This window comes from Sceloporus occidentalis, unplaced genomic scaffold (genome assembly GCF_023333645.1).
Source record: "Sceloporus occidentalis isolate IW3139 unplaced genomic scaffold, rSceOcc1.0.p SCAF_13, whole genome shotgun sequence".
In the NCBI taxonomy this organism is placed as follows: domain Eukaryota; kingdom Metazoa; phylum Chordata; class Lepidosauria; order Squamata; family Phrynosomatidae; genus Sceloporus; species Sceloporus occidentalis.
The window spans coordinates 17,423,174-17,442,712 of NW_028316993.1; the positions used below are offsets into that span (position 1 = coordinate 17,423,174).

Sequence of the window (19,539 nt, forward strand, 5' to 3'; positions counted from 1 at the left end):
GTTTTCAGTTATGCTCAGTTATGGATAAAGGGGGAATTGTAATTCATGTTGATAATTCTGAACCAAAGCAGTAATTCCTACAGAAACTAGCGCAAAATAAAAGTCACAACCTTCAGTGGAAATATTTACTCATCTTCTCATGGGCCCTAGGAAGCATCCTACAGTGAGTTCAAATCAAATCAGCACAACACAAAGCCCAAGGTTAGCTATCAGCTTTGTAGTTCATTTATTAAGAGGACACACTCAAAAGATAGAAGAGGTCACATTAGGAACAAAACTGCTTGAAAATCCACAGCCGCTGCTGATAAACAGGAGCCATTGTCAGAGCAGCAATTAGTTATATAACCAGGTCAATAGGACAGCAGGGTGTCTGCTCTTCCCTTCCCAGACCTCTGCTTGAACTCCGATTGGGGCCAAAGAGGATGGGGAGAAAGTGGCTTTTCCACAGAAAAAAGAAAGGGGAAAAAATAGCCTTAGCTCTCATCTCTGCCGAAAACCACCCGCTGGGTTTTATGCTCCAGTTCTAAACGCAGGTCTGTGAAATAGTGATGTTTGAAGGTATGCGCCATGTCCAGTTGGGCCGAGAGCTCTTACTGTATTTCTTCTTCTCAATTGGATTCTTCCATCTCATCAAGGGGTTGCGTATGGACTTCGACCTTCTTGGGAGGAATGTATGACCCCATCCCGGCTGCTCTCTCAGCTTCCTCCTGGGTGTACGGCTCTTCACTCAGCTGTTTCAACCTGAAACAAAACTCATTCAAGTCAAAAGAGCTTTCATACTCTGATGTTCCACTGCAACTGAGATGCTCTAGAAACAGTTGCACTGCATCAGCTGCATCTGATGAGTGGACTGGAGTCTAGGAAAGCTGGTAAGAATTAGTCTCAAAGGAACTATATGATTCCTTTATATCGCTTTATGAGATATTTTAAGTCACGATTGAGACCCTATGGTCATCCACCTGTGCCCCAACACATTTCCCAGCCCTGGTTTAAGTACAAACAGAAATCCACCTCAGCCACCGCTTCTGCTCTGCGACTAATCCATGATCTGGCAACTGCAGTAGTGAGCCATTTAGAAGTGACAGCATGGACATGGCATGGCTCCATAAAGGTGATGAATTAACTTAATGTAAACAATGCATTTTAAACTGTGCAATAGGGACTGATACAACATTAATCACATTGTACCTTAAAATCCACCAGCCAAAGACTGGTGCAAAAGGCATACACATCTCTCTTTTTAAAACCCAGGAATCTGCTTGGAAGGATAGGAGCCAATCCAAAAGGAGCTCACAGCAGCTGTTATCCTCAAGCTGTTTTCTTTTCAGAGATGTAATTTAGAGCAGAAGAGTGCAGTTGTAAATTTTGTTGCTATTATTATATAACTATAGTAATAAATCCTTGATGATCTATTACAAATCACTCAGAGATCTAGCAATAGACTCAAATCTGCTTTCTGCCTGCCCTGGCTTATAGGAAGTCTCTGTTACTGAGCTGTCTTGTCTTATGGAACCTAGAAATACACTAATAAAAATGATTTTCAAGTACTGTTTACAATTTCCATGAATGCCATATGTAAGTCACATGGCAAGCTTGAGCTTCGATACAGCTAAAGCAAACCTTTGGCTTTATGACAAGTTCATCCCCTAGAAACCACTATAGGATTACTACCCAGAAGTCATGTTACCTCTTTTTGTGAACCTTAGACCGAAAGTGATCCTTCATGCTTTTTAGATCAACAAAATATCGCCTGTTGAGAGAAGAGAAAAACAGACAAACTCAAGTTAGTAGAGCAAGGTGATGCTTGCAAAGGCTAGTCCTCAAAAGGCAAGGCACTTAAATGTCGGAGCAGGTTCAGAGAAGGGTGACAAGGCTGATAGGAGGTATCATATGAGGAAAAGTTGCCGCAGCTAGGCACATTCACCTTGGTGTAGAGAAGACTGAGGAGTAACATGACTGCATTCTTTAAATTGCTCAAGGAAGACGGGCAGATCTACTCTCTGCTGCCACAGAGAATAGCACCTGGTCTAATGGTTTGTTTGTTTGTTTTAATATTTTATTTATAACCTTTATAACATACAAATAAAACATAGCTAATGGTATTATTTACATACTAATCATTTCTGGTAATTAGTTATGTTTGTGAGGATGAAAACCTTCCACATTCATAATCTCCAAGCTTTTATCACTGGTATCCAAACCTTTTCTACTTCTCTTATTGGCCTGTTACAGACAGCCAAAATAAAGCTGCTTCGAGTCACTTTGGAGGTATGGTATTTCAATGATACATGCGGCCTAAGAGTCCAAAGGCCGCAACAAAGCCATGCTTCAGTCCTAAGGACTGGAGTGCAGCTTTGGTGAAACTTCCAGACTCTTAGGACTCATGCATCATTGAAATACCATACCTCCAAAGTGACTCGAAGCAGCTTTATTTTGGCTGTCTGTAACAGGCCATAGACTTGTTATTGAATCTGCATGTAAATTTACCTAATTTAATCATGTCCAGTAGTTTTATTAGCCACTCTTCAGTTGATGTTCAACAGAGTTGAAGACTATATTGTTCAGGAAAGCGTTCCCAGGCATTGTGTGATTATTTATCTGACTGTTATCTGAGATGTGATATTTGATTTGATATTTGATCCTTTCAATTTGTTGTCTGCTTTTTCATCTAATTCTATCTTGTACTGTCATCTATTGTTTTATATGTATTTTGTAGACTGTACGCCATTGGCAGGTTTCATTTTTATTGACTTGTTTGTGTGTACAGCGCTGTGTAAATCTAAGAGTAACTTTGACTGACTATATAAATAAAGTATAATAATAATAACACTAATAACATTATTATCCCTTTCCAATATTTAACTAAGAGAATGTGTGCGGATGCCACCATAGATAGAATTAGTTTCCAATGCTCTTTTTGAGTTGCTTTGTCTAGTTGTTAAGAAGAAATAATCCAGGTCTCATAGGGATACATGTCCCTATAATTTGTGACACTTTGGTCTGATGGTTTTAAGTTACAGGAGAGTAGATTTCGACTCAACATTGGACTGAACCTCTGAGGAAGCAGACTCAAGTCTATGAACGCGGCTGAAGAAGAATTGCATTCACAATTTTTAATTGTGTTATTGTTCTTTTAATATAGTTGAGCTGCTCTGAGTCTCCGTTCTGGGAAAAGAGCGGGATACAAATAAACATAATGATAATAATAATAATAATAACAACAACAATAACAAAAAGCTCAACAACAAAGGAACAAACAAAACAAGAGATTAAATATTCTAGGCTTTTTGTTATCTCTATGCAAAAACCTAATACAAACACACAAACAAATGGATAAAACTACTACTACTAATTATTATTATTATTATTATTATTATTATTTAAAGCCCATCACAAAGAAACAAACAATGGATTGGATGCTCTACTTTTTCTTATCTCTAAGAAGAAACCCAGTCATAAACAATGGACTGAATGCTCTAACTTTTTTATATCTCTATGAAAAAAGCCCATCACAAAGAAACAAACCATGGATTGGGTGCTCTACTCTTTTTCATATCTCTATGAAAACACGCCAGCCAACCGCCTTCTTTTGGCGCAGGCGCAGTAAGCAGAGACGACGCTTCTGAAGCAAAGCCTGGCCCCGCCCCCTCCTCCTCCTCTTCTGCCCCCCCCCGCCCTGTACGCACGCGCAGTGGAGGCAGTAGTGCTGGGCGCTGCCAGGCACGTCCGCATCCGGGTCTTGGCGGAGCAGCTTGGCCGAGTTCTCCGGCCTCATATCTTGGTGGATCTGGTCCAGATCCCGGCGCCGCCGCTTCGTTTTCCACTGCCGGGCCAAAGAATGGGCCTTGTGGGCTCCCGTACGGCGAGAGCTCTTGGGAGCCATTTCCGACTGCAAAACACGCCGCCAGCGGAAGGGCACTTCCGCTTCCGGCGCTCGCGCGTGACGTCATCAAAACGGCGCCGCACAGTCCTGTTGCCATGGAGACTTTTTGGCAACCTTTTAAAATTAATTAATTAATTAATTAAACCATTTTGAAAACAGGATTTTACTGTATATATTTTTATTGTTTTACAAATTTCACAAAGCTTGCAGAAATCACCTCAAAGCCCTCTCTGTGACAAATATAAATGCCCTAATAATAAATAACAACATGTAAACAAATAATATGTGATAAATAAATACATATAATAAATAAATAATAAATGATAACATACAAAATATCCATCCATTTTTGTTTTCCAAAATGGACTTCATCCCATCTTCGTCCAGTTTGTATAAACCTTTGCCGTTTAAATCTTTATTTTCTTCAATTCAGAAATAAAGTTGTTTTTTTAAAACAAAACAATTATTCTGTGTATTTAGCATCTGGCTTAATTTAATTCATTTTAACATTACATTTCTTTGAACAAAATTCCAAAATTATTAATTCATTTAATTTAAATTTTTCTGTTACTTCATTTATTTCATTACTTCATTTAATTTACTTTGAATAAAATTTCAAAATTATTAATTTCTCATCTTGCTTCCCATCATGTCCTCCTGACATCAAGACCCTTCGGATCGTTCTATAAATTACAATTTTTGTCATATTATTTTTAAAATAAAACATTTTGAAAACAGGACTGTTTTTCTTTAAAAAAAACTGTTGTGCCCTTTCTTACTGAATTTATTAATACAACAACAACAACAACAACAACAATAAAAGAATACAACAATGGGGACCACCTGGGGTACTTTTATTCTTCACATAGGATGCATCTACACTGTAGGTAGATAGCACTTTAACTGCTATAGCTCCATTTTACATAATCCTGGGATTTGTAATCTACATATTTACAATTCACTCAGATTGTTATCACTGAAATATATAATGTAACAACTTCAAATTATTTTATGATGGGGGGGTTGTATCTTGTATTATGTTTTATCCTTATACCGCTGGAATCCGCTTTGATTCCTTGCGAAAAAGCGGAATATAAATAAATTGTATTGTTATTATTATTAAATAAGTCTGAAGGTAGTAAAAGTGGATCAGTGTATTTATTTATTTGTTTGTTTATTTACGGTATTAATACCCCACCCTTCAGCCCTAAAGGCTCTCAGAGCGGCATACAATTATTATTATTTTTAATTAGACTTTTTACCATCTAAAAATGTATGTAATTTAGCTGGATATAACTTGAAGGCACACAACAAAACAAGGATAGCGTGCACACAATAGTATTGTGCCTCTTCATTATCCTTTCAGTTGTTACAAATTCACCTGTAAACCAATCCCTTAAGTACAGAGCTGCAGGGCATTTCCCTATAGCTTGACCAGGGCAAGAGGACAGTGCAGGCAGAATATTGTTTCCTTTCTTAAAAGGCTTAAGGTACAAGCCAGTGCGCACTGTAATTGTATGCTGAGTGTGTATAGGATTCTACCGATAAGAATGAGAAACACACACACAAAAATGTAATGCTGAGATGGTAGAAGGTACCATTCAAGGACGGCAAATGGTAAATGATTTATATTTTAACGCCACTGAATGGTTAACAAGAGATTTGAACCTGGGTCTCCCTAGTTCTAGTGTGACACTGTAACATTTACACCACAAACTGGTTGGGAAGGCCTACAACAGCGAGTGCCTTTAGATATCAAGTAAAACACCCAGTCCTTTAAGGTCTTTGGCGTTAGCTCACTACTAGGTTTCTTTCTGGTCATTGTCTCCTAAAGATCTGCAGTGGGCATTTCATTAAAAAAAACACCACAAAAAACCCACAATTATTCTATCTTGCTACTGTGTCCATTCTAGTATTAATTTTTGTAGATGATGATTATTAGTTTAATTCTGTTGCAAGCCACGCTAAATTAGTTATAGGAGAAAACTGAATGTTTTACTGTTTTATTGCCACTTTATTACGCTATTATTTAATTTTATTGTATTTTCTAGGTAATGTTATACACCTGTCCCTCCACATTCGCTGGAGTTAGGGGCACAGGACCACCATGAATGTGGAAGAACTGCAAATAACAAAATATACTATGTTTTTACCTTAGAGAACACCTCTTTAGGAATCTCTAGGTCCTCCAGTGCAACTCTGTGGCCAACATCTGCCAGACATTGACCATAGAGTTACGCTGGAGGAGCTACAAATGCCTAGTGGAGGGTTCTCTCTAGGAATATCTAGGTCCTTCAATGCAACTTTTTGTCAAAGTTGATCATAGAGTAGCACTGGAGGAGCTAGAGATTCCTAGAGAGAACATATTAATCAAATCCACAAAAGTTAAAGCTGGAAATGTAGAGGGACGAAAGTGAAAAGAAATATAAAAAGTCTTAGTAACAATAATATGGATTTAAAAAATATTAGTCATGTTCTGTGGACTTCCTGATCTGATGTTGGATCCACCGTTCTTTCAAAACAAAACCATTATTTCCACTACTCCTCAGCTTTTCATTCTTCCTTGGAATTCCACTTTTAAGCCTTTGAGATGAAAGTGAGTGGAATGTAATTCCATCAGGAGATTGTGTTGCAGCTCACAACTGATTAATGTCCATTCAGTGTAAAAGGATGACTCTTTGACCCTTGTTAACTGTTGTTCCTGGTGTTCAGCTAATCCTCCATGAAGGAAATCTAAGCCCCCAAAGCCTGGTCATCAAAAGATCGTATAGGGCTCTTTGCAAGCAAAGGGTGATAACCCCTGTGTCCTCCCAGGTTTCAGTTTGGGTCATTAGATTCTGCTGACCTAAATTTCCCCTGTGGTCTGAATTAGATACGGTAGTCTTTTTCTCCCTGTTGTACAACTGTTCCCATATATATATATATATATATATATACACACATACAGTGTGTGTGTGTGTGTGTGTGTGTGTGTGTATATGTTATTTCCTAATCAAAAGAGGAGAATAATAGTCCCTCCAGGAAAGATTTCAGAACGACAGTGGCATGGAAAGTGGGATGCATTCTGTTTGGATGGAAGGAAAGTGAAATGGATATGAGCACAAAGGCCTCCTGGAAGACTAAAAGAGTAAGAACTGATAACAAGGCAATTTTACAAGGCCCTGTTGATTCTATCCCTTCCTTGGCCTTTTCCTTCCTCCAACAAGATACATCCGTACTCAGGCCCAACCAAGACCATGGGAAACACAAGCAAATAATAACTGCCAGAACTAGCTGCTCCTCTCTCCAATGATGAACATCTGTTCCTATCTAGGGGTGGTACTAAATACAATCTTATCTTCTACCAAGAAGTACTGACATCCACTCTGTTACCCAATGAAGCCATCCTCTAGGACTGATTTCTGCAGAGACCGACATGCTTGCTCCTTATTGTTTTAAGTTTGGGATTTATGGCATTATCACACGGGTCTCTGTCCCACTGGAATTGTGTTAGTAAAAGAGAATGGAAACATAATGGTTTGGGAGCATTCAATTAACGCACGCCTCCTGCAGTGGTGCAACAGTACTATTTTTGCCATCAAAGCATTTAAAGCGGTGTCAAACTGCATTATTTCTCCAGAGTAGATGCACCCTCAGTTTGTGTTAAGTCAACATTTTATAATTATAAGTGGAAATGTATTTCATTAAAAAAACATTGCTAATACTTCAGCAAGAGGTTCTGACCAAAAGAAACCAACCAGCTGTAACTTCTCAATGCTAGGAAACGAGGGGAGCATGTCACATTATGTACTCCACCATCCACAATGCTTTTGTTCTGAGTGATTCCCGAAGGGCAAGAACTCCTTGCATCACTGCATTGCCCTGTTTACCACCATCTCCAGCCAAAATCAGCTCAAGGAAAGACAGAGGCACATGACAAAGCAATGCTAGCAGCGTGCAGCAGAGCAAATATGGATCCACAAATGTTGGATGTCAAGAGCAGGACAAAGCAACAGCCCTCCATCAGTTAACTACTCGTGATCACATTACTGTGCCAGCCCGGGAATCAATAATACATTTACAGACATGTAAAGGCAGCAGACAGGCATCTGCCATTAGCCAAGGGGAGAGGGGCTGGGCTGAAGCAAGGTGGGTGATGGGAAGATAAGCCTCCTTCCTTCTCTCCTACAACCACTCACTGCATGATTTGGGGTACAACAGACAAAGCAAGCTACTTCTTAAGAGGGATAAAAAGAAACGAGGAATCAACCCTTCTTGCTTGCAGTTTGCAAGAAGCCATTCAGGGTGGTGGGGAGAAGCTTTCTGTCTAGGACAGAAACTAAATCCACGAAGGAGAAGAACAGAGGCCTGAGAGGCTATCAACCCTACGAAATAATTTAGCTGCTAGGCACTATTTTGAGCCTGTTGCTGAGCTACCACGTTCCAAAGCCATTCTTGCAAGAGATCAGTTACAGAGTGCAGACAATGGCGTGTAACGTAAGAGCGTAGCAATGCAGGAATGAGGCTTTCCTAAGGACTCCAAAGGAGGGGAGAAAAGTCTGGTTGGGGTGAATAGGGGGGGTGTCTATGTGAAGAATTCCCTCTTCTGCTGATGAGGTTGCTCTGCATGGAGAGAGGGTCCAGCTTCCAAGTATGAAGATGTGAAGGGGCCACTAAAGAATGTCCCAACTGCCAGATGGAGAAGACAACTCAGAGAGTTTCTGAAGAACCAATTTGGAGACTGGATGCATGAAGTGGGAAAGGAGACTCAGACAGCTCCCATCAGTTCCAGGGCCCTTCATTGAAGGGATCCACTGGCATTCTGGGTCAGCCATGGATCCGATTCCTTTTTGTTCTTCGAGATGTACATGGGAGGCTTCTGAAATTTTAATGAAGACACCAGATCTGAGAAGGAGGCCGCCCGTGACAGGTGTGAATTTGCAGGACGTGCCAGCATCTGTTTGAGCGCCTGGTTCCCTGCAGAGCCTCCAAAGCAGCTGGACGCAGAGGCGGGATGGCCACCGGCACCTAGCCCACCGAGGATCGGAGGAGAAGCTATAGCAGGGCCTGGGGTCTGCAAGAACTAAAGCTGTCAAACTATCCGAGATCCTACCAGGTTGCTTCGTGTGACCCTGCTGCTTCTGAAAGAAGGATCCGAGAAAGCTGAGCAGATTGTTGCCAGGATGACTCAGGCATTCTGGAAGGTCTACAAGTCCAAAGTACTGCAGACCCTTGGTGGAGAGTCACAAGAGGATGATCTCCAAGATGAGGTAGAGGTGATCCCTGCTGGCATCCCTTTTGCTCCCTTATTGAGCCTCGGTTGTTAGTATGTTACAGGTTTATGTCTCTGCTTATGAGAGAAGGAGCTTTTCATCTAGAGAAGCCTTCCTCAGCCTTATCACACAAGAAAAGAAAACAGAAGTTCAGCCAGATAGTAGCGCAGTTCTACATGCCTTATCAGATGATGATGTACTTCTTCAGTTCTCTTCCTTCAGGAGATGGTCGTAAAAGCAAGTCTTTTGTCAAACGGATTTTTCCAAGCTACAAACAGACTCACTTTTAAAGCTGTCTCCCATGGGAAGAGAAACAAAGAACCACAATGTCATGCGGCAAGGCATATAAAAAGGATGTACTATTCAGCTGAACTTCCACTTTCTTTCTTCATGCAATAAGGCTCCTAAGTGTCCTTCAGAGATGTTGGGCCAGGACCCCATTAGCAACAGCCAACATGGCTGTGATGGTTGAGAATGATAGCAGTTGTAGCACAGTACAATTTGAAACTACTAGAGTAGGTCAGAGGAGAGTCATAACTCTCCATACAAGCTATCTTAGTAGATTGATCATACTGGCTTACGTTCAAACACTGATCTGTTTAACTCTGACCAAATTTGCACGTGAAAGAAAACAATACAGTAGTTCTAAAGAAAGAAAAGCATGATTTTTTTTCTTTGTCAGTGTTGTACCTCTGAGTATATGTTGCACCTGTCTTAGAAGAAGCTGTTTTATTTTGTCTCACAAACACACACCCAGGAAATGGCTCTATGGAGATGGCCCTTGGCACCTGAAGTTTTCATAAGATTGCATGAAAAGAATGAAGCAGTTAAACTAATTTTGCTGGATGGTTCACAACTGGTGGTGCTTGGGTGGATAAAAATGTTTTAAGCAATGGGTCTGATTGGTGTGCAGCTCATTGAAAAAGAAATATGTCTGTGGGAAGCCAGTAAAACTCTAATACTCTTTCAGACAAAATTAGGAATCAGTGGATAGTCCCACAGATGGGGCAGGGCAGGGAAAACAGAATTAACTGTTTTTAATCCTTGATTTTCATCTCTCTCTCTCAGGAAGCCTTAAGACTTAAAGGTGTTATGTCCATTACCTGTTTTATAATAAGGTGTATTACTTGACTGACTCTGGCGCTCTGCTCTCAAGTTCTAAACTGAAGACACCATAGTTGGAGAAAAAGTAACGTGCCTTATAACAAGTCAAAATATGTATCTAGCTATCCCAGGGGTGGGCAAAGTGTGCCCTCCAGGCCACACACAATCCCACAGCCATTAAAAAATAATGTTTTTGCCCTGAAAGGCTGCAAAATGTCCACTGGGAATGTGGGGTATATTTTCACTGCATTTTGCAGGCCCATGGGTCAATTTAGGTCCAGAAGAAGCCTTTTTTTGAAACCTAAAACATGGTGGAAATGCCTCCATACATCTTGGAAGTATTAGGGTGCAAAATATTTTTTATTTTATTTTGGTTGAAGCAGGTGCAGCCCCCTAGCCTTCCGAAGTTACTCATCCCTGATCTAGCCCTGCGTGTTGGTGTCCCTCCTCTCTCATTCCTGAAGCTGAATTCTTTTTTCAGAGAGAGAATCCTGAACTGATGGAAACAACAGACTCAACGCTGCTGACAGAGGAAGGATCTAACCCCGTTTCTCAGCTGGCACGGCGGGTAAGGACATGACGTTATTGCTATCCAGAACCAAATTTGGTTTTGCGCCTTTGGAGCTACACCAGAAATTGGCATTAGTTGACTTCCAAGTGGGTTTGCACAACATTTGACATGCCAGGCTGAACACAACCCAATAACTATGCATTGCAGTCAGAGACAGATTACACACCGCAGAAATAATCCTCCCTATAAGAATTCTGCCACTCAAATATACATTTTCCTTCAGTCCCCAGATTTCTAGCATTGCAAAGACGTCATGCATTTAAAAGCGAGACACAAAAATTGTTCACATCTGCAACTCTTCTGATTGCTGTGTTCACATTCCCTGAGTAACTGTGCATGCTCCTTTACTTTGGGTGCCTAAACTGTATTTGTAAATGCTCCACAGAAGTGTCAAAGATGTCAGTAATGCTATAAATCTGGAGACTGTAGGAGAATTACATGGGGGTGCAGAATTCTTATGGGGGGTTCTGTACTTAGCATTGCACATCATGTGGCACAAAGCTTTTGATCACAGTTTGGAATGAAACTTAAAGACATGTGAATACAATGATATGCTGAAGCCTTTGGTCATTGAACAGTGAAGGAGCTAAGAGCATCCTCCTTCTGTTTGGTCATGGATGGCTTCAGTATGCCACAATTATGCCAAAATACATGTAACTTGACAAACTGCTTTTGAGGTAGGCTTGCTTTTTTCATGGTCTTTCCAGAGAGGCTGCCACATTCTCTAGAATTCAAAGACATAGCCATGTTAGTATGGAAAATCAGTATGGGAAGGGATCGTGTATCACTTTTGAGATTAACTGAAAGAAATAAGTTGGTACCATGAGCTTTCATAGACTTGAACCTACTTCCTCAGATGCATGTTTTCAGTCTACAAAAGCTCATGCTACCAATTTCTTTCTTACAGTTAGCCTCAAAGGTGCTAGCAGAGTGATCATTCTCTAGAGTCCTTGGGTTTTCCAGAGATGCCTCTGGGGAGTCTCTCCCAGTTCCTGGACCCTGCTGGATCCAACCTGCTTTCTTCCAGCTCAAAATTAATTCTATAGGTTTGACCAGACCTCACCACAAAAAAACAAACAGAAACAAAACAAAACAATCAAAGAAAAACCAACTTCCCAACAATTGACCAAAAGTGACTTCTGGTCATCAGACATCTTATGTGTAGTTGGTGCTGATTTTGTCAGTACAAGCTGCTAAGTGTTGAAAGATAATGAAAATGGTCCTTCAACGCTTGGCAGGTGCCCACTGAATTCCAAAAATCAAGCCTTGATTTTGCCATTTTATATAAGGGACACAATTTTACTATGCCATTGTATTTAATGGGACTTGACAGTCTGTGGATTTTGGTATCCACAGGGGGTCCTGGAACTAGGGTTGCCATACCTGAGGACCTCCAAACCAGGACAAATGTAGGACAAGGTTTGAAAATGTAGGACTTTTAAAAAAAATTTCCTGGCCAGGAAATTAAAAAAAAAGGTCCTACATTTTTAAACCTTGTCCTCCTCCTCTCCCTCCCCGGCTTGGGAGGAAGCTTTGGCCTCCTCTCAGGCCGAGAAGGGGTGCAGGGGCCGCTTGGCATTGCGGCGATCGCTGCAGTGCCAAGCAGCCTCCTCCTCCTCCCAGCTTGGGAGGAAGCCTAGGCCTGCTCACAGGCCGGGAAAAGGCGCGGGGGCCGCTTGGCATCGCAGCGATGGCCGCAGTGCCAAGCGGCCTCCTCCTCCTCCCAGCTTGGGAGGAAGCCTAGGCCTGCTCCCAGGCCGCGAAGGGCCGCGGGGGCCGCTTGGCATCGCGGTGATCGCCGCGGTGCCAAGTGGCCTCCTCCTCCTCCCCGGCCTCACGGAGGCCTTGGAGGACCCCACAATTGCAGAGCCGCCTCCAAAGCCTCGCTGTGGCCTGGGAGGGAGTGTCTCCGTGGCCGGTGCTCCGACCGCGGAGTGCGCTCCCAGGCCTCAGCGAGGCCTTGGAGGACCCCGCGACGCATGCAGGGGCGGAGGTGGCCGCGGGTGGTGCCGTCCCGGTCTTGGTGCCAAACCAGACCGGGACGGGACGGCACCGCCCAAAGCGGGATTGCCCTGCCTACAGGCGGGATATGGCATCCCTACCTGGAACCAAACCCCAGCAGATATCAAGGGCCCACTCTCCTTAGATGAAATTGACTTACCTTAAGTGTATGAAACTTCACTAAACCACAACCTGTCCATTAAATCATGGCGTAGTAAAATAGTTCCAATTCCATGCTGATTCCTGGGAGTGTTTCTAGGGCTGTATTCAGAAATATGGTTAGATGATGCTAGCAATTGTAGATACTATTGTTGTTGTTGCTGCTGTTGTTGTTGTTGTGTGCCTTCAAGTGGTTTCCTACATGGCGAACCTATCATGGTATATGGGGCTAAATATTGGGTTGGGAGGCTGTCAGAACAAAACTGAAAAACCTCACATATCAGATGCATAATCAGAATCCACCAGAGCCATCAGTCACCCCAGTTGAACAGTCAGAACAGCAGATTCGCCTCAGGCTGCATCCTCACTGCAGAAATAATCCAGTTTGATCCCACTTTAACTGCCATGGAATTTTGTGAATTGTCATTTTGTGAGACATTTAGCCCTCTCTGTCAGAGAGCTCTGGTGCTACAGCAAATTATGGGATGGAACCATGGCAGTTAAAGTGGTGACAAACTGGATTATTTCTGCAGTGTGAATGCATAGCTAAGCCATTTGGGTTGAATACTCCCTGCATACTGTACCTTACAGTTTTCTTGGGTGAAAGGAACCAGAGAGCTTATGTTTTTAAATGGGGAAGGTGCTTTGCCACCTACTTCTTAGTGCTGCTGACAATGTGATTTCCCTCCCTTTTCTCCTCTTGTTCTGTAGGTCCAAGGAGCTGGAGTCAAAAGCTGGAGGACTGTGTCATCTTTGTTCAGCCGGGAGGACGAACATAAACTGCTGGCCTCTGAGCCTTGTGCTGACCAGTAAGAGAAACCTTTTCTTCATCCTCTCCCATGCACATTTTTGTCTAGAGGACCAATAAGTCCATATCGCTTATTGTTTATTGTGTAATAATGGTATAGCTCTCAAATGATATACAGTGGACCCTTGTTATCTGCTGGGGTTTGGTTCCAAGATCCCCCATGTCGTGGATAACAAAATCCATGTATGCTCAAGTCCCATTAAATAATGGCACAGCGAAATGGGGTCCCTTATAAAAAATGGAAAATCAATGTTTGATAATTGAAATTTATACTTTTTTAACATTTTCAAACCATGGATGCTTGAATCTCTGCATAAAAAATCAGTGTATAAGAAGGGCCGACTGAACTGTACTGTGTGAACAGAGACATAAGCTGATGCAATTGCTGCAAGAATGGGGCTCATGTGTAATCTCCTGAACCCACATTTGTTTCTTGGAGGTGCAAACAGAATAATCTATCATTAAAACGTGAATATTTAATCTAGCCGTATACCGTATGGTATATCCGCCAGCTTCCAAAGGCTATTAATTCTAGACTGATGGTCATTTGTATTGCCTCTGTGACAATATAATCAATCTTCTGCTGAGCAGCTAGCATAGCTAGTGAAACATTTCTCATGAAAAAGGGTCATTGTTCAGTAGAAGAGTTCAGGCTCTGCATGTGAAGGATCCCAGGTCAATCAGTAACCTCTCTACACTGGACTAAGGGGTTATGCAGATGCTGAAAATAGAATGTGGGTTGAATCTGTGTTGTTCACATAAATTTCAAATGCATCTGGTTAAATTTTTCCAGGGCTGCCAAAAACCTCATTTAACCCAGGATAATTGATCTTGGGTTGTGTGTGTGGTTCTTCCCCCCTGAAAGATTCATGTTGCTGGCTGTGTGATTAACCAGTGCGGATAGACCTGGGGTAAACCGGGATAAAACCTGAATGTGCTTTGAATACATCTGCATTGTTGTCGCCATCTTTATTTGCAGTGCTGACATGTGTGAGCAACAAAACTTGCAGAGATGCACACAGATGCAGTTTTGATTTTATTAAAAAAAGCAGTGTGAACAACAAATTGGAAATGTGTGAGTGAAATTATTCACATAGTCACACTGCAGTACTTTAAACCTGTAATGGATTCAAGGGGTGGGGTGGGTGCAGGTGTCCTGGTCCCTAACCCTGGTGGATACCAAGGGCCCATTGTAATGTGACTGGGATTATTATTATTATTATATCCCACCTTTCTCCCAACACAGGGACTAGGTCCTATGTACCTTGATTTGTTTGAATTGAGGGGAGCAAGATTGGGGTCGTGTCCATTTGCTCCTCCAACTCAGGCAGCAAAATGTCTTGGGCCACAAAAAATGTCTATTTTGCTCCTTTTTCCATTCAGTGTTTCTTCTCTTGCTTCCAGCCCTCTAGCAGCAAAACCAGAGGAGGAGTCTGCCTCGGAGAAAAAGACATCTGGCCTTTGGGACGTCTTTGCTACCAAGTGGCAGCACACTTCAGTCCTGGAGAAGATGGCCGATGCCAGAGAGCAACCAGCCGAGGACAGCTCAGGGTCCTCCGGGGAAACAGCAGCCGAGGAGGAAGCCAGCAACACCGACCAGGAGAACGACCTCCGAGAAGCCGAAGGGGTGGCCTTCAAGTGGAGTTTCCTCACCAACAAACTGGCTGAGATGAAGAACAAAAGTGGCCTCAAGAGCAACTAGGACAGACACAGAAGGGAGAGACTTCTGAAGCTGTCTATGATGTCTTTCCAGCAGGGGAGAAGGGCTTTATCTTGTTCCAATAACTCTTCAAGAGAAGAACTGAGTGTGATGTGAAGGGTCTGACCATACACTGGTGTTGTTAACCAACACAACTTTAGGATGTTGTCCTCCTGTCCACCCCATTCTCCATGCGTGTCTCATGTTTCAAATGGTATCCATTCCATCTCTCCTTGTCCTCCCCTTCTTTTCCCCAAGACTGTTCTTAAAATAAAAATATTTGGTTCAGAACAGGTCCGTTGGCAAGTAAGGTTAATCCTGGCAGAGAGAAGAGCAGGGCAATTTTCTTACCACTTTCTGTGCCTAGATGATCTTTCTGCATACACTATGCCTAGGTCAGCCCAAGACATTTTACTGCCACAAGCAAGATCAATGGGTATGTTGTTATTATTTGCTGTCAAGTCAGCATTCGCTTTTGGTGACCCTATGAATGAGAGACCATCATGAGCCTCAATCATCAACAGCCCTGTTCAGGTCTTACAAGGCTGTGGCTTCCTTGGTCAGATTAATCCATCTGTTATGTAGTCTTCCTCTTGTTCTACTGACTTCCAGTTTACCAAGCATTATCATCTTTTCCAGTTGGTCATGTCAACATGATCTGTCCAAAATACGATAGTTTCAGTTTGGTTATTTTGGCTTCTAGTGAGTGTACAGACTTCATTGTTGCTGCTGTTGTTGTTTTGTCAGTCCATGCTATCCAAAAAATTCTTCTCCATCACCACATTTAAAATCAGTTGATTTATTCCCATCAGCTTTCTTCACTTCAGGTTGTCTCTCTTATCTAAAATGCTTGGGAACCAGGATTTCATATTGTTTTGGATTTTGGAACACCTATATTTGCATATGCGTACATATGTTTCATGTATACCTTATAGCCTGAAGGTACTTTTGTGCAATTTTTTTGAATCATCAAAACGCAAGTGTCACTTATCTCAGACATACCTGGAAAATGTTTGGGGTTTTTGAAGTATCTCAGATTTTAAAATTCCAGATAAGGGAGATTCAAACTGTATCTAGCTTTCACAGCCATACGTAGAAAGTAAAAATGGTCCCCTCCTTCCATTTCATGTACTTCAGCTCTGGTAAAGACAATGTTCTCTATCCCACCTGGGGGTATCAGGTCAAGATCTACAGAATATTACTTTTACAACACTGCGGCCATTATTAAGAAATGCTACCATATACCCATGGGCCACATGCCACCCCAAGGTAAAAAAATAAAATAAAATTGCAAAACATTTGTTTGCTCCAAAATGCCTCGGTGACCTCTGAGATGTGGAGGGCACCACATCTGCATGCCCAATTGGGGGCCCCAGTGGTCAAAAAATGGCAAAATTATTTTGCAAATTTAAAAAAAATTGTTTTGCCCCAAAATGACCTCTAAGGGAAGGGCATTTCCATCACATTTCCCCCTTCTTATGCCAGTTTATGTCCTAGAGAGGCCTTTTTTGAAAAGGAAATGAAAAGGGAGTTACTTCTGCACACTTCTTGTTGTTCAAAGGGCCACACCTCATCTTAAAATTGCACAGGAAATCCCCAACACATGGTGAGAAAGCCCCCCATATCCCCTAGATGGGATTTGGGGGCAAAATATATTTTTCTTGCCAGGGGTGGGTGCAATGCAAGGGAATGCATCCTTCCAAGGTCTCTTGGTGGGCTAATGCCTTGCACAGTTGCCCACCCTGGCTGTTCACACTGTGAAGTACAGACCTCCATTTGCAAAATATTTCTGTCAAGCCCCTCACAGGAAAGAGTTCCTTTGGATTCAGGACTCCATTGTTTCACTGTTTTGTCACCTTAAGACTGCATGAGCGTAGATGGGTCAACAATTGCATCTAGAACTTTCAAGCCAGAAGTAGACCAGATAAGACACCCTTAGCCTCCCATTTCATGGTGATGCTCCCATTTATAGTGCAATTTCTCTGGGTCTTCAGTAGCAACAACAGATTTTTAAAAACACACCATTCAAATCCGCTCTGCACCCTTTTCTTCACTACTTCCTAAGAGATTCATCAGTCCATCCCCTCTAGTCTTCAGCCACAACTCATGCTGTTGCAAAAAGGTGTGCTGGAAATTAAATACTTATTTTTATATCCTGAAATAGCCTTGGAGTCATCATTACCATGTGTGTATAGGTGCCTTCAAGTTGCCTGTCGACTTACCATGACCCCATTAATTTCACTGGGTTTTCCTAGGCAAGGAATACTCAGAGGTGGTTTTGCCAGTTCTTTCCTCTGAAATATAGCCTACAGCTCCTGGTATTCATTAGTCGTCTCCCATCCAAGTAGTAACAAGGGCTGACTCTGTTTAGCTTCCAAGACCAGACGGGAATCTGGTGCCTTTTGTGTATTTTAGAATCCTACAATTTTGCCTCTTCTTCATAACTTCATTCTGCTTTTGCGACTCATAGTAGAGGACATGTACTTAGGCTGAACACTGGAAACACTATTTAGCAAATACTTTTGGCTTCTGCAATGTAGAATGTTCACATGTTTTCAAACACATTTCTTCAGTCATCAGAGTTGCGCTTTTTGTTTGTTCACTTGCTTTTGACTGGTATTAATGGGAAGGTGGACTAGAACAGATTGCCGCTTGTCCCTCTATAGCAAAGATAAATAGCTCGATTTTCACTTCAGTGTCTGTAATCCTAACCACTGGCCATTTTGACTATGCTGGATGGGAGATGTAGTAAAAAGCATCTGGAGGGTAGAAGGTTGCTGCTCACTCTATAGGTGTTGCTTTGTTGTTGTTGTGTGCCTTCAAGTCATTTCTGATTTATGGTGAACATAAGGCAGGGTTTTCTTGGCAAGATTTGTTCAGAGATGGTTTGCCATTGCCTTCCTCTGAGGCTGAGAGAGTGTGACTTGGCTCAGGTCACCAGTGCATTTTCATGACCGAGTGGGGAATCAAATCTTGGGGTTGTTTGCTTAAGGAGAAAGCAGGTTTCGTCTTGGCATCAGATGGTTATCCTGCATTCCTTAGAGCTACCACAAGATGACAGTGTATGTGCAGTTTGAGAATGGGAAAGGATGGACCATTTTGCTTTTTTCATCTTTCTTGCATGTTCTACCTGCTACCCCTAGTTTGACATGCAACATTACTTAGTCCTGATCTTTAGCTTATTGCATGTACATGCAACTCCACTGTGTCTTCCCACAATGCGTATAACTAGGTCAGTTAGCATGTTGCAGGCTGATGACTGAATAATATTACATATCCAGTGAGAGTTTGATATAGCATTCAAAGGTGCATTTCAGAAACTGAAGCCAATGTGGTGTCTGAGATTTCCCAGCTCCTATATATACCATACCATGAACAGACTGGGCCTTGATATGCTTTATTTTCTCCTACAAACCAGAGATACGTCATCAGCCAGAGCCTGGTGCAAAAGGTATGTATATGCACTTACCATTAAAAAAATCTGTTCCCAGGAATTTGCTTAGACTATCAGCAGCCAACCACAAACCTTCCACACACAAAAACACTGCTCCAGGTTACTCCCAGTTTTCTGCAACAATATAATTTAGAAAGTGTGGGGGGTTTTTAAAAAAGAAATTTGCTACCAGTTGCTTGTTATCAAAGTGAAGTGCTACTTCTTGCGCACCAGTCTTCTAGCATAAGGTTAAACTTTTTGGTTATTTTCATTTTCATGTTTATAAAAATACAGTTTAAAAATAGAAATCTGGCCAACCCAGCCCCTGGCTACCTAAAATGTTTCACAAGTACAGTGAGCTCTGCTGGAGTTTGGTTCTAGGGCCCCACAATGGATCCCAAAATCCATGGATGCTCAAGTCCCATTATAGAATGGTGTAGTAAAATGGTGTCCCTTATATAAAAGAAGGTTTGCTTTTGGGAATTTATTTTACCTCCTGAATATTTTCAAGCCATGGATGTTTAAATGCAGAATCCATGTATACACAGGGTCTCCTGTATTGAGTACACACACCCCCACACACAAAGTAATGACATTATAGGTCTTTTTTTAATGCCCTTGTTACCCAA

The 19,539-nt window shown here is 42.0% G+C and overlaps 2 protein-coding genes across 3 annotated transcripts; one reads left to right on the top strand and one right to left on the bottom strand.

Moving 5' to 3' along the window:
- Positions 1–202: 202 nt before the first annotated feature.
- Positions 203–3,922, bottom strand: ZNF593 (zinc finger protein 593). The gene is made up of 3 exons (XM_089478954.1): positions 3,687–3,922; positions 1,688–1,750; positions 203–741 (listed from the first exon to the last, which is right to left on the bottom strand). The coding sequence occupies exons 1-3, from the start codon at positions 3,881–3,883 to the stop codon at positions 609–611; spliced, it is 393 nt and encodes a 130-aa protein (XP_089335080.1). The 5' UTR covers positions 3,884–3,922; the 3' UTR covers positions 203–608.
- A 1,460-nt stretch (positions 3,923–5,382) lies between these two features.
- CUNH1orf232 (chromosome unknown C1orf232 homolog) lies at positions 5,383–17,616 on the top strand. Of its 2 annotated transcripts, none has more exons than XM_089478756.1 (4): positions 5,383–5,500; positions 10,721–10,807; positions 13,682–13,779; positions 15,183–17,616. In XM_089478756.1, the coding sequence occupies exons 1-4, from the start codon at positions 5,468–5,470 to the stop codon at positions 15,478–15,480; spliced, it is 516 nt and encodes a 171-aa protein (XP_089334882.1). In that variant the 5' UTR covers positions 5,383–5,467; the 3' UTR covers positions 15,481–17,616. The 2 variants fall into 2 exon arrangements, with proteins under 2 accessions (XP_089334882.1, XP_089334881.1); XM_089478755.1 differs by lacking the exon at positions 5,383–5,500 and adding an exon at positions 7,993–9,132.
- The last annotated feature ends 1,923 nt before the right edge of the window (positions 17,617–19,539 follow it).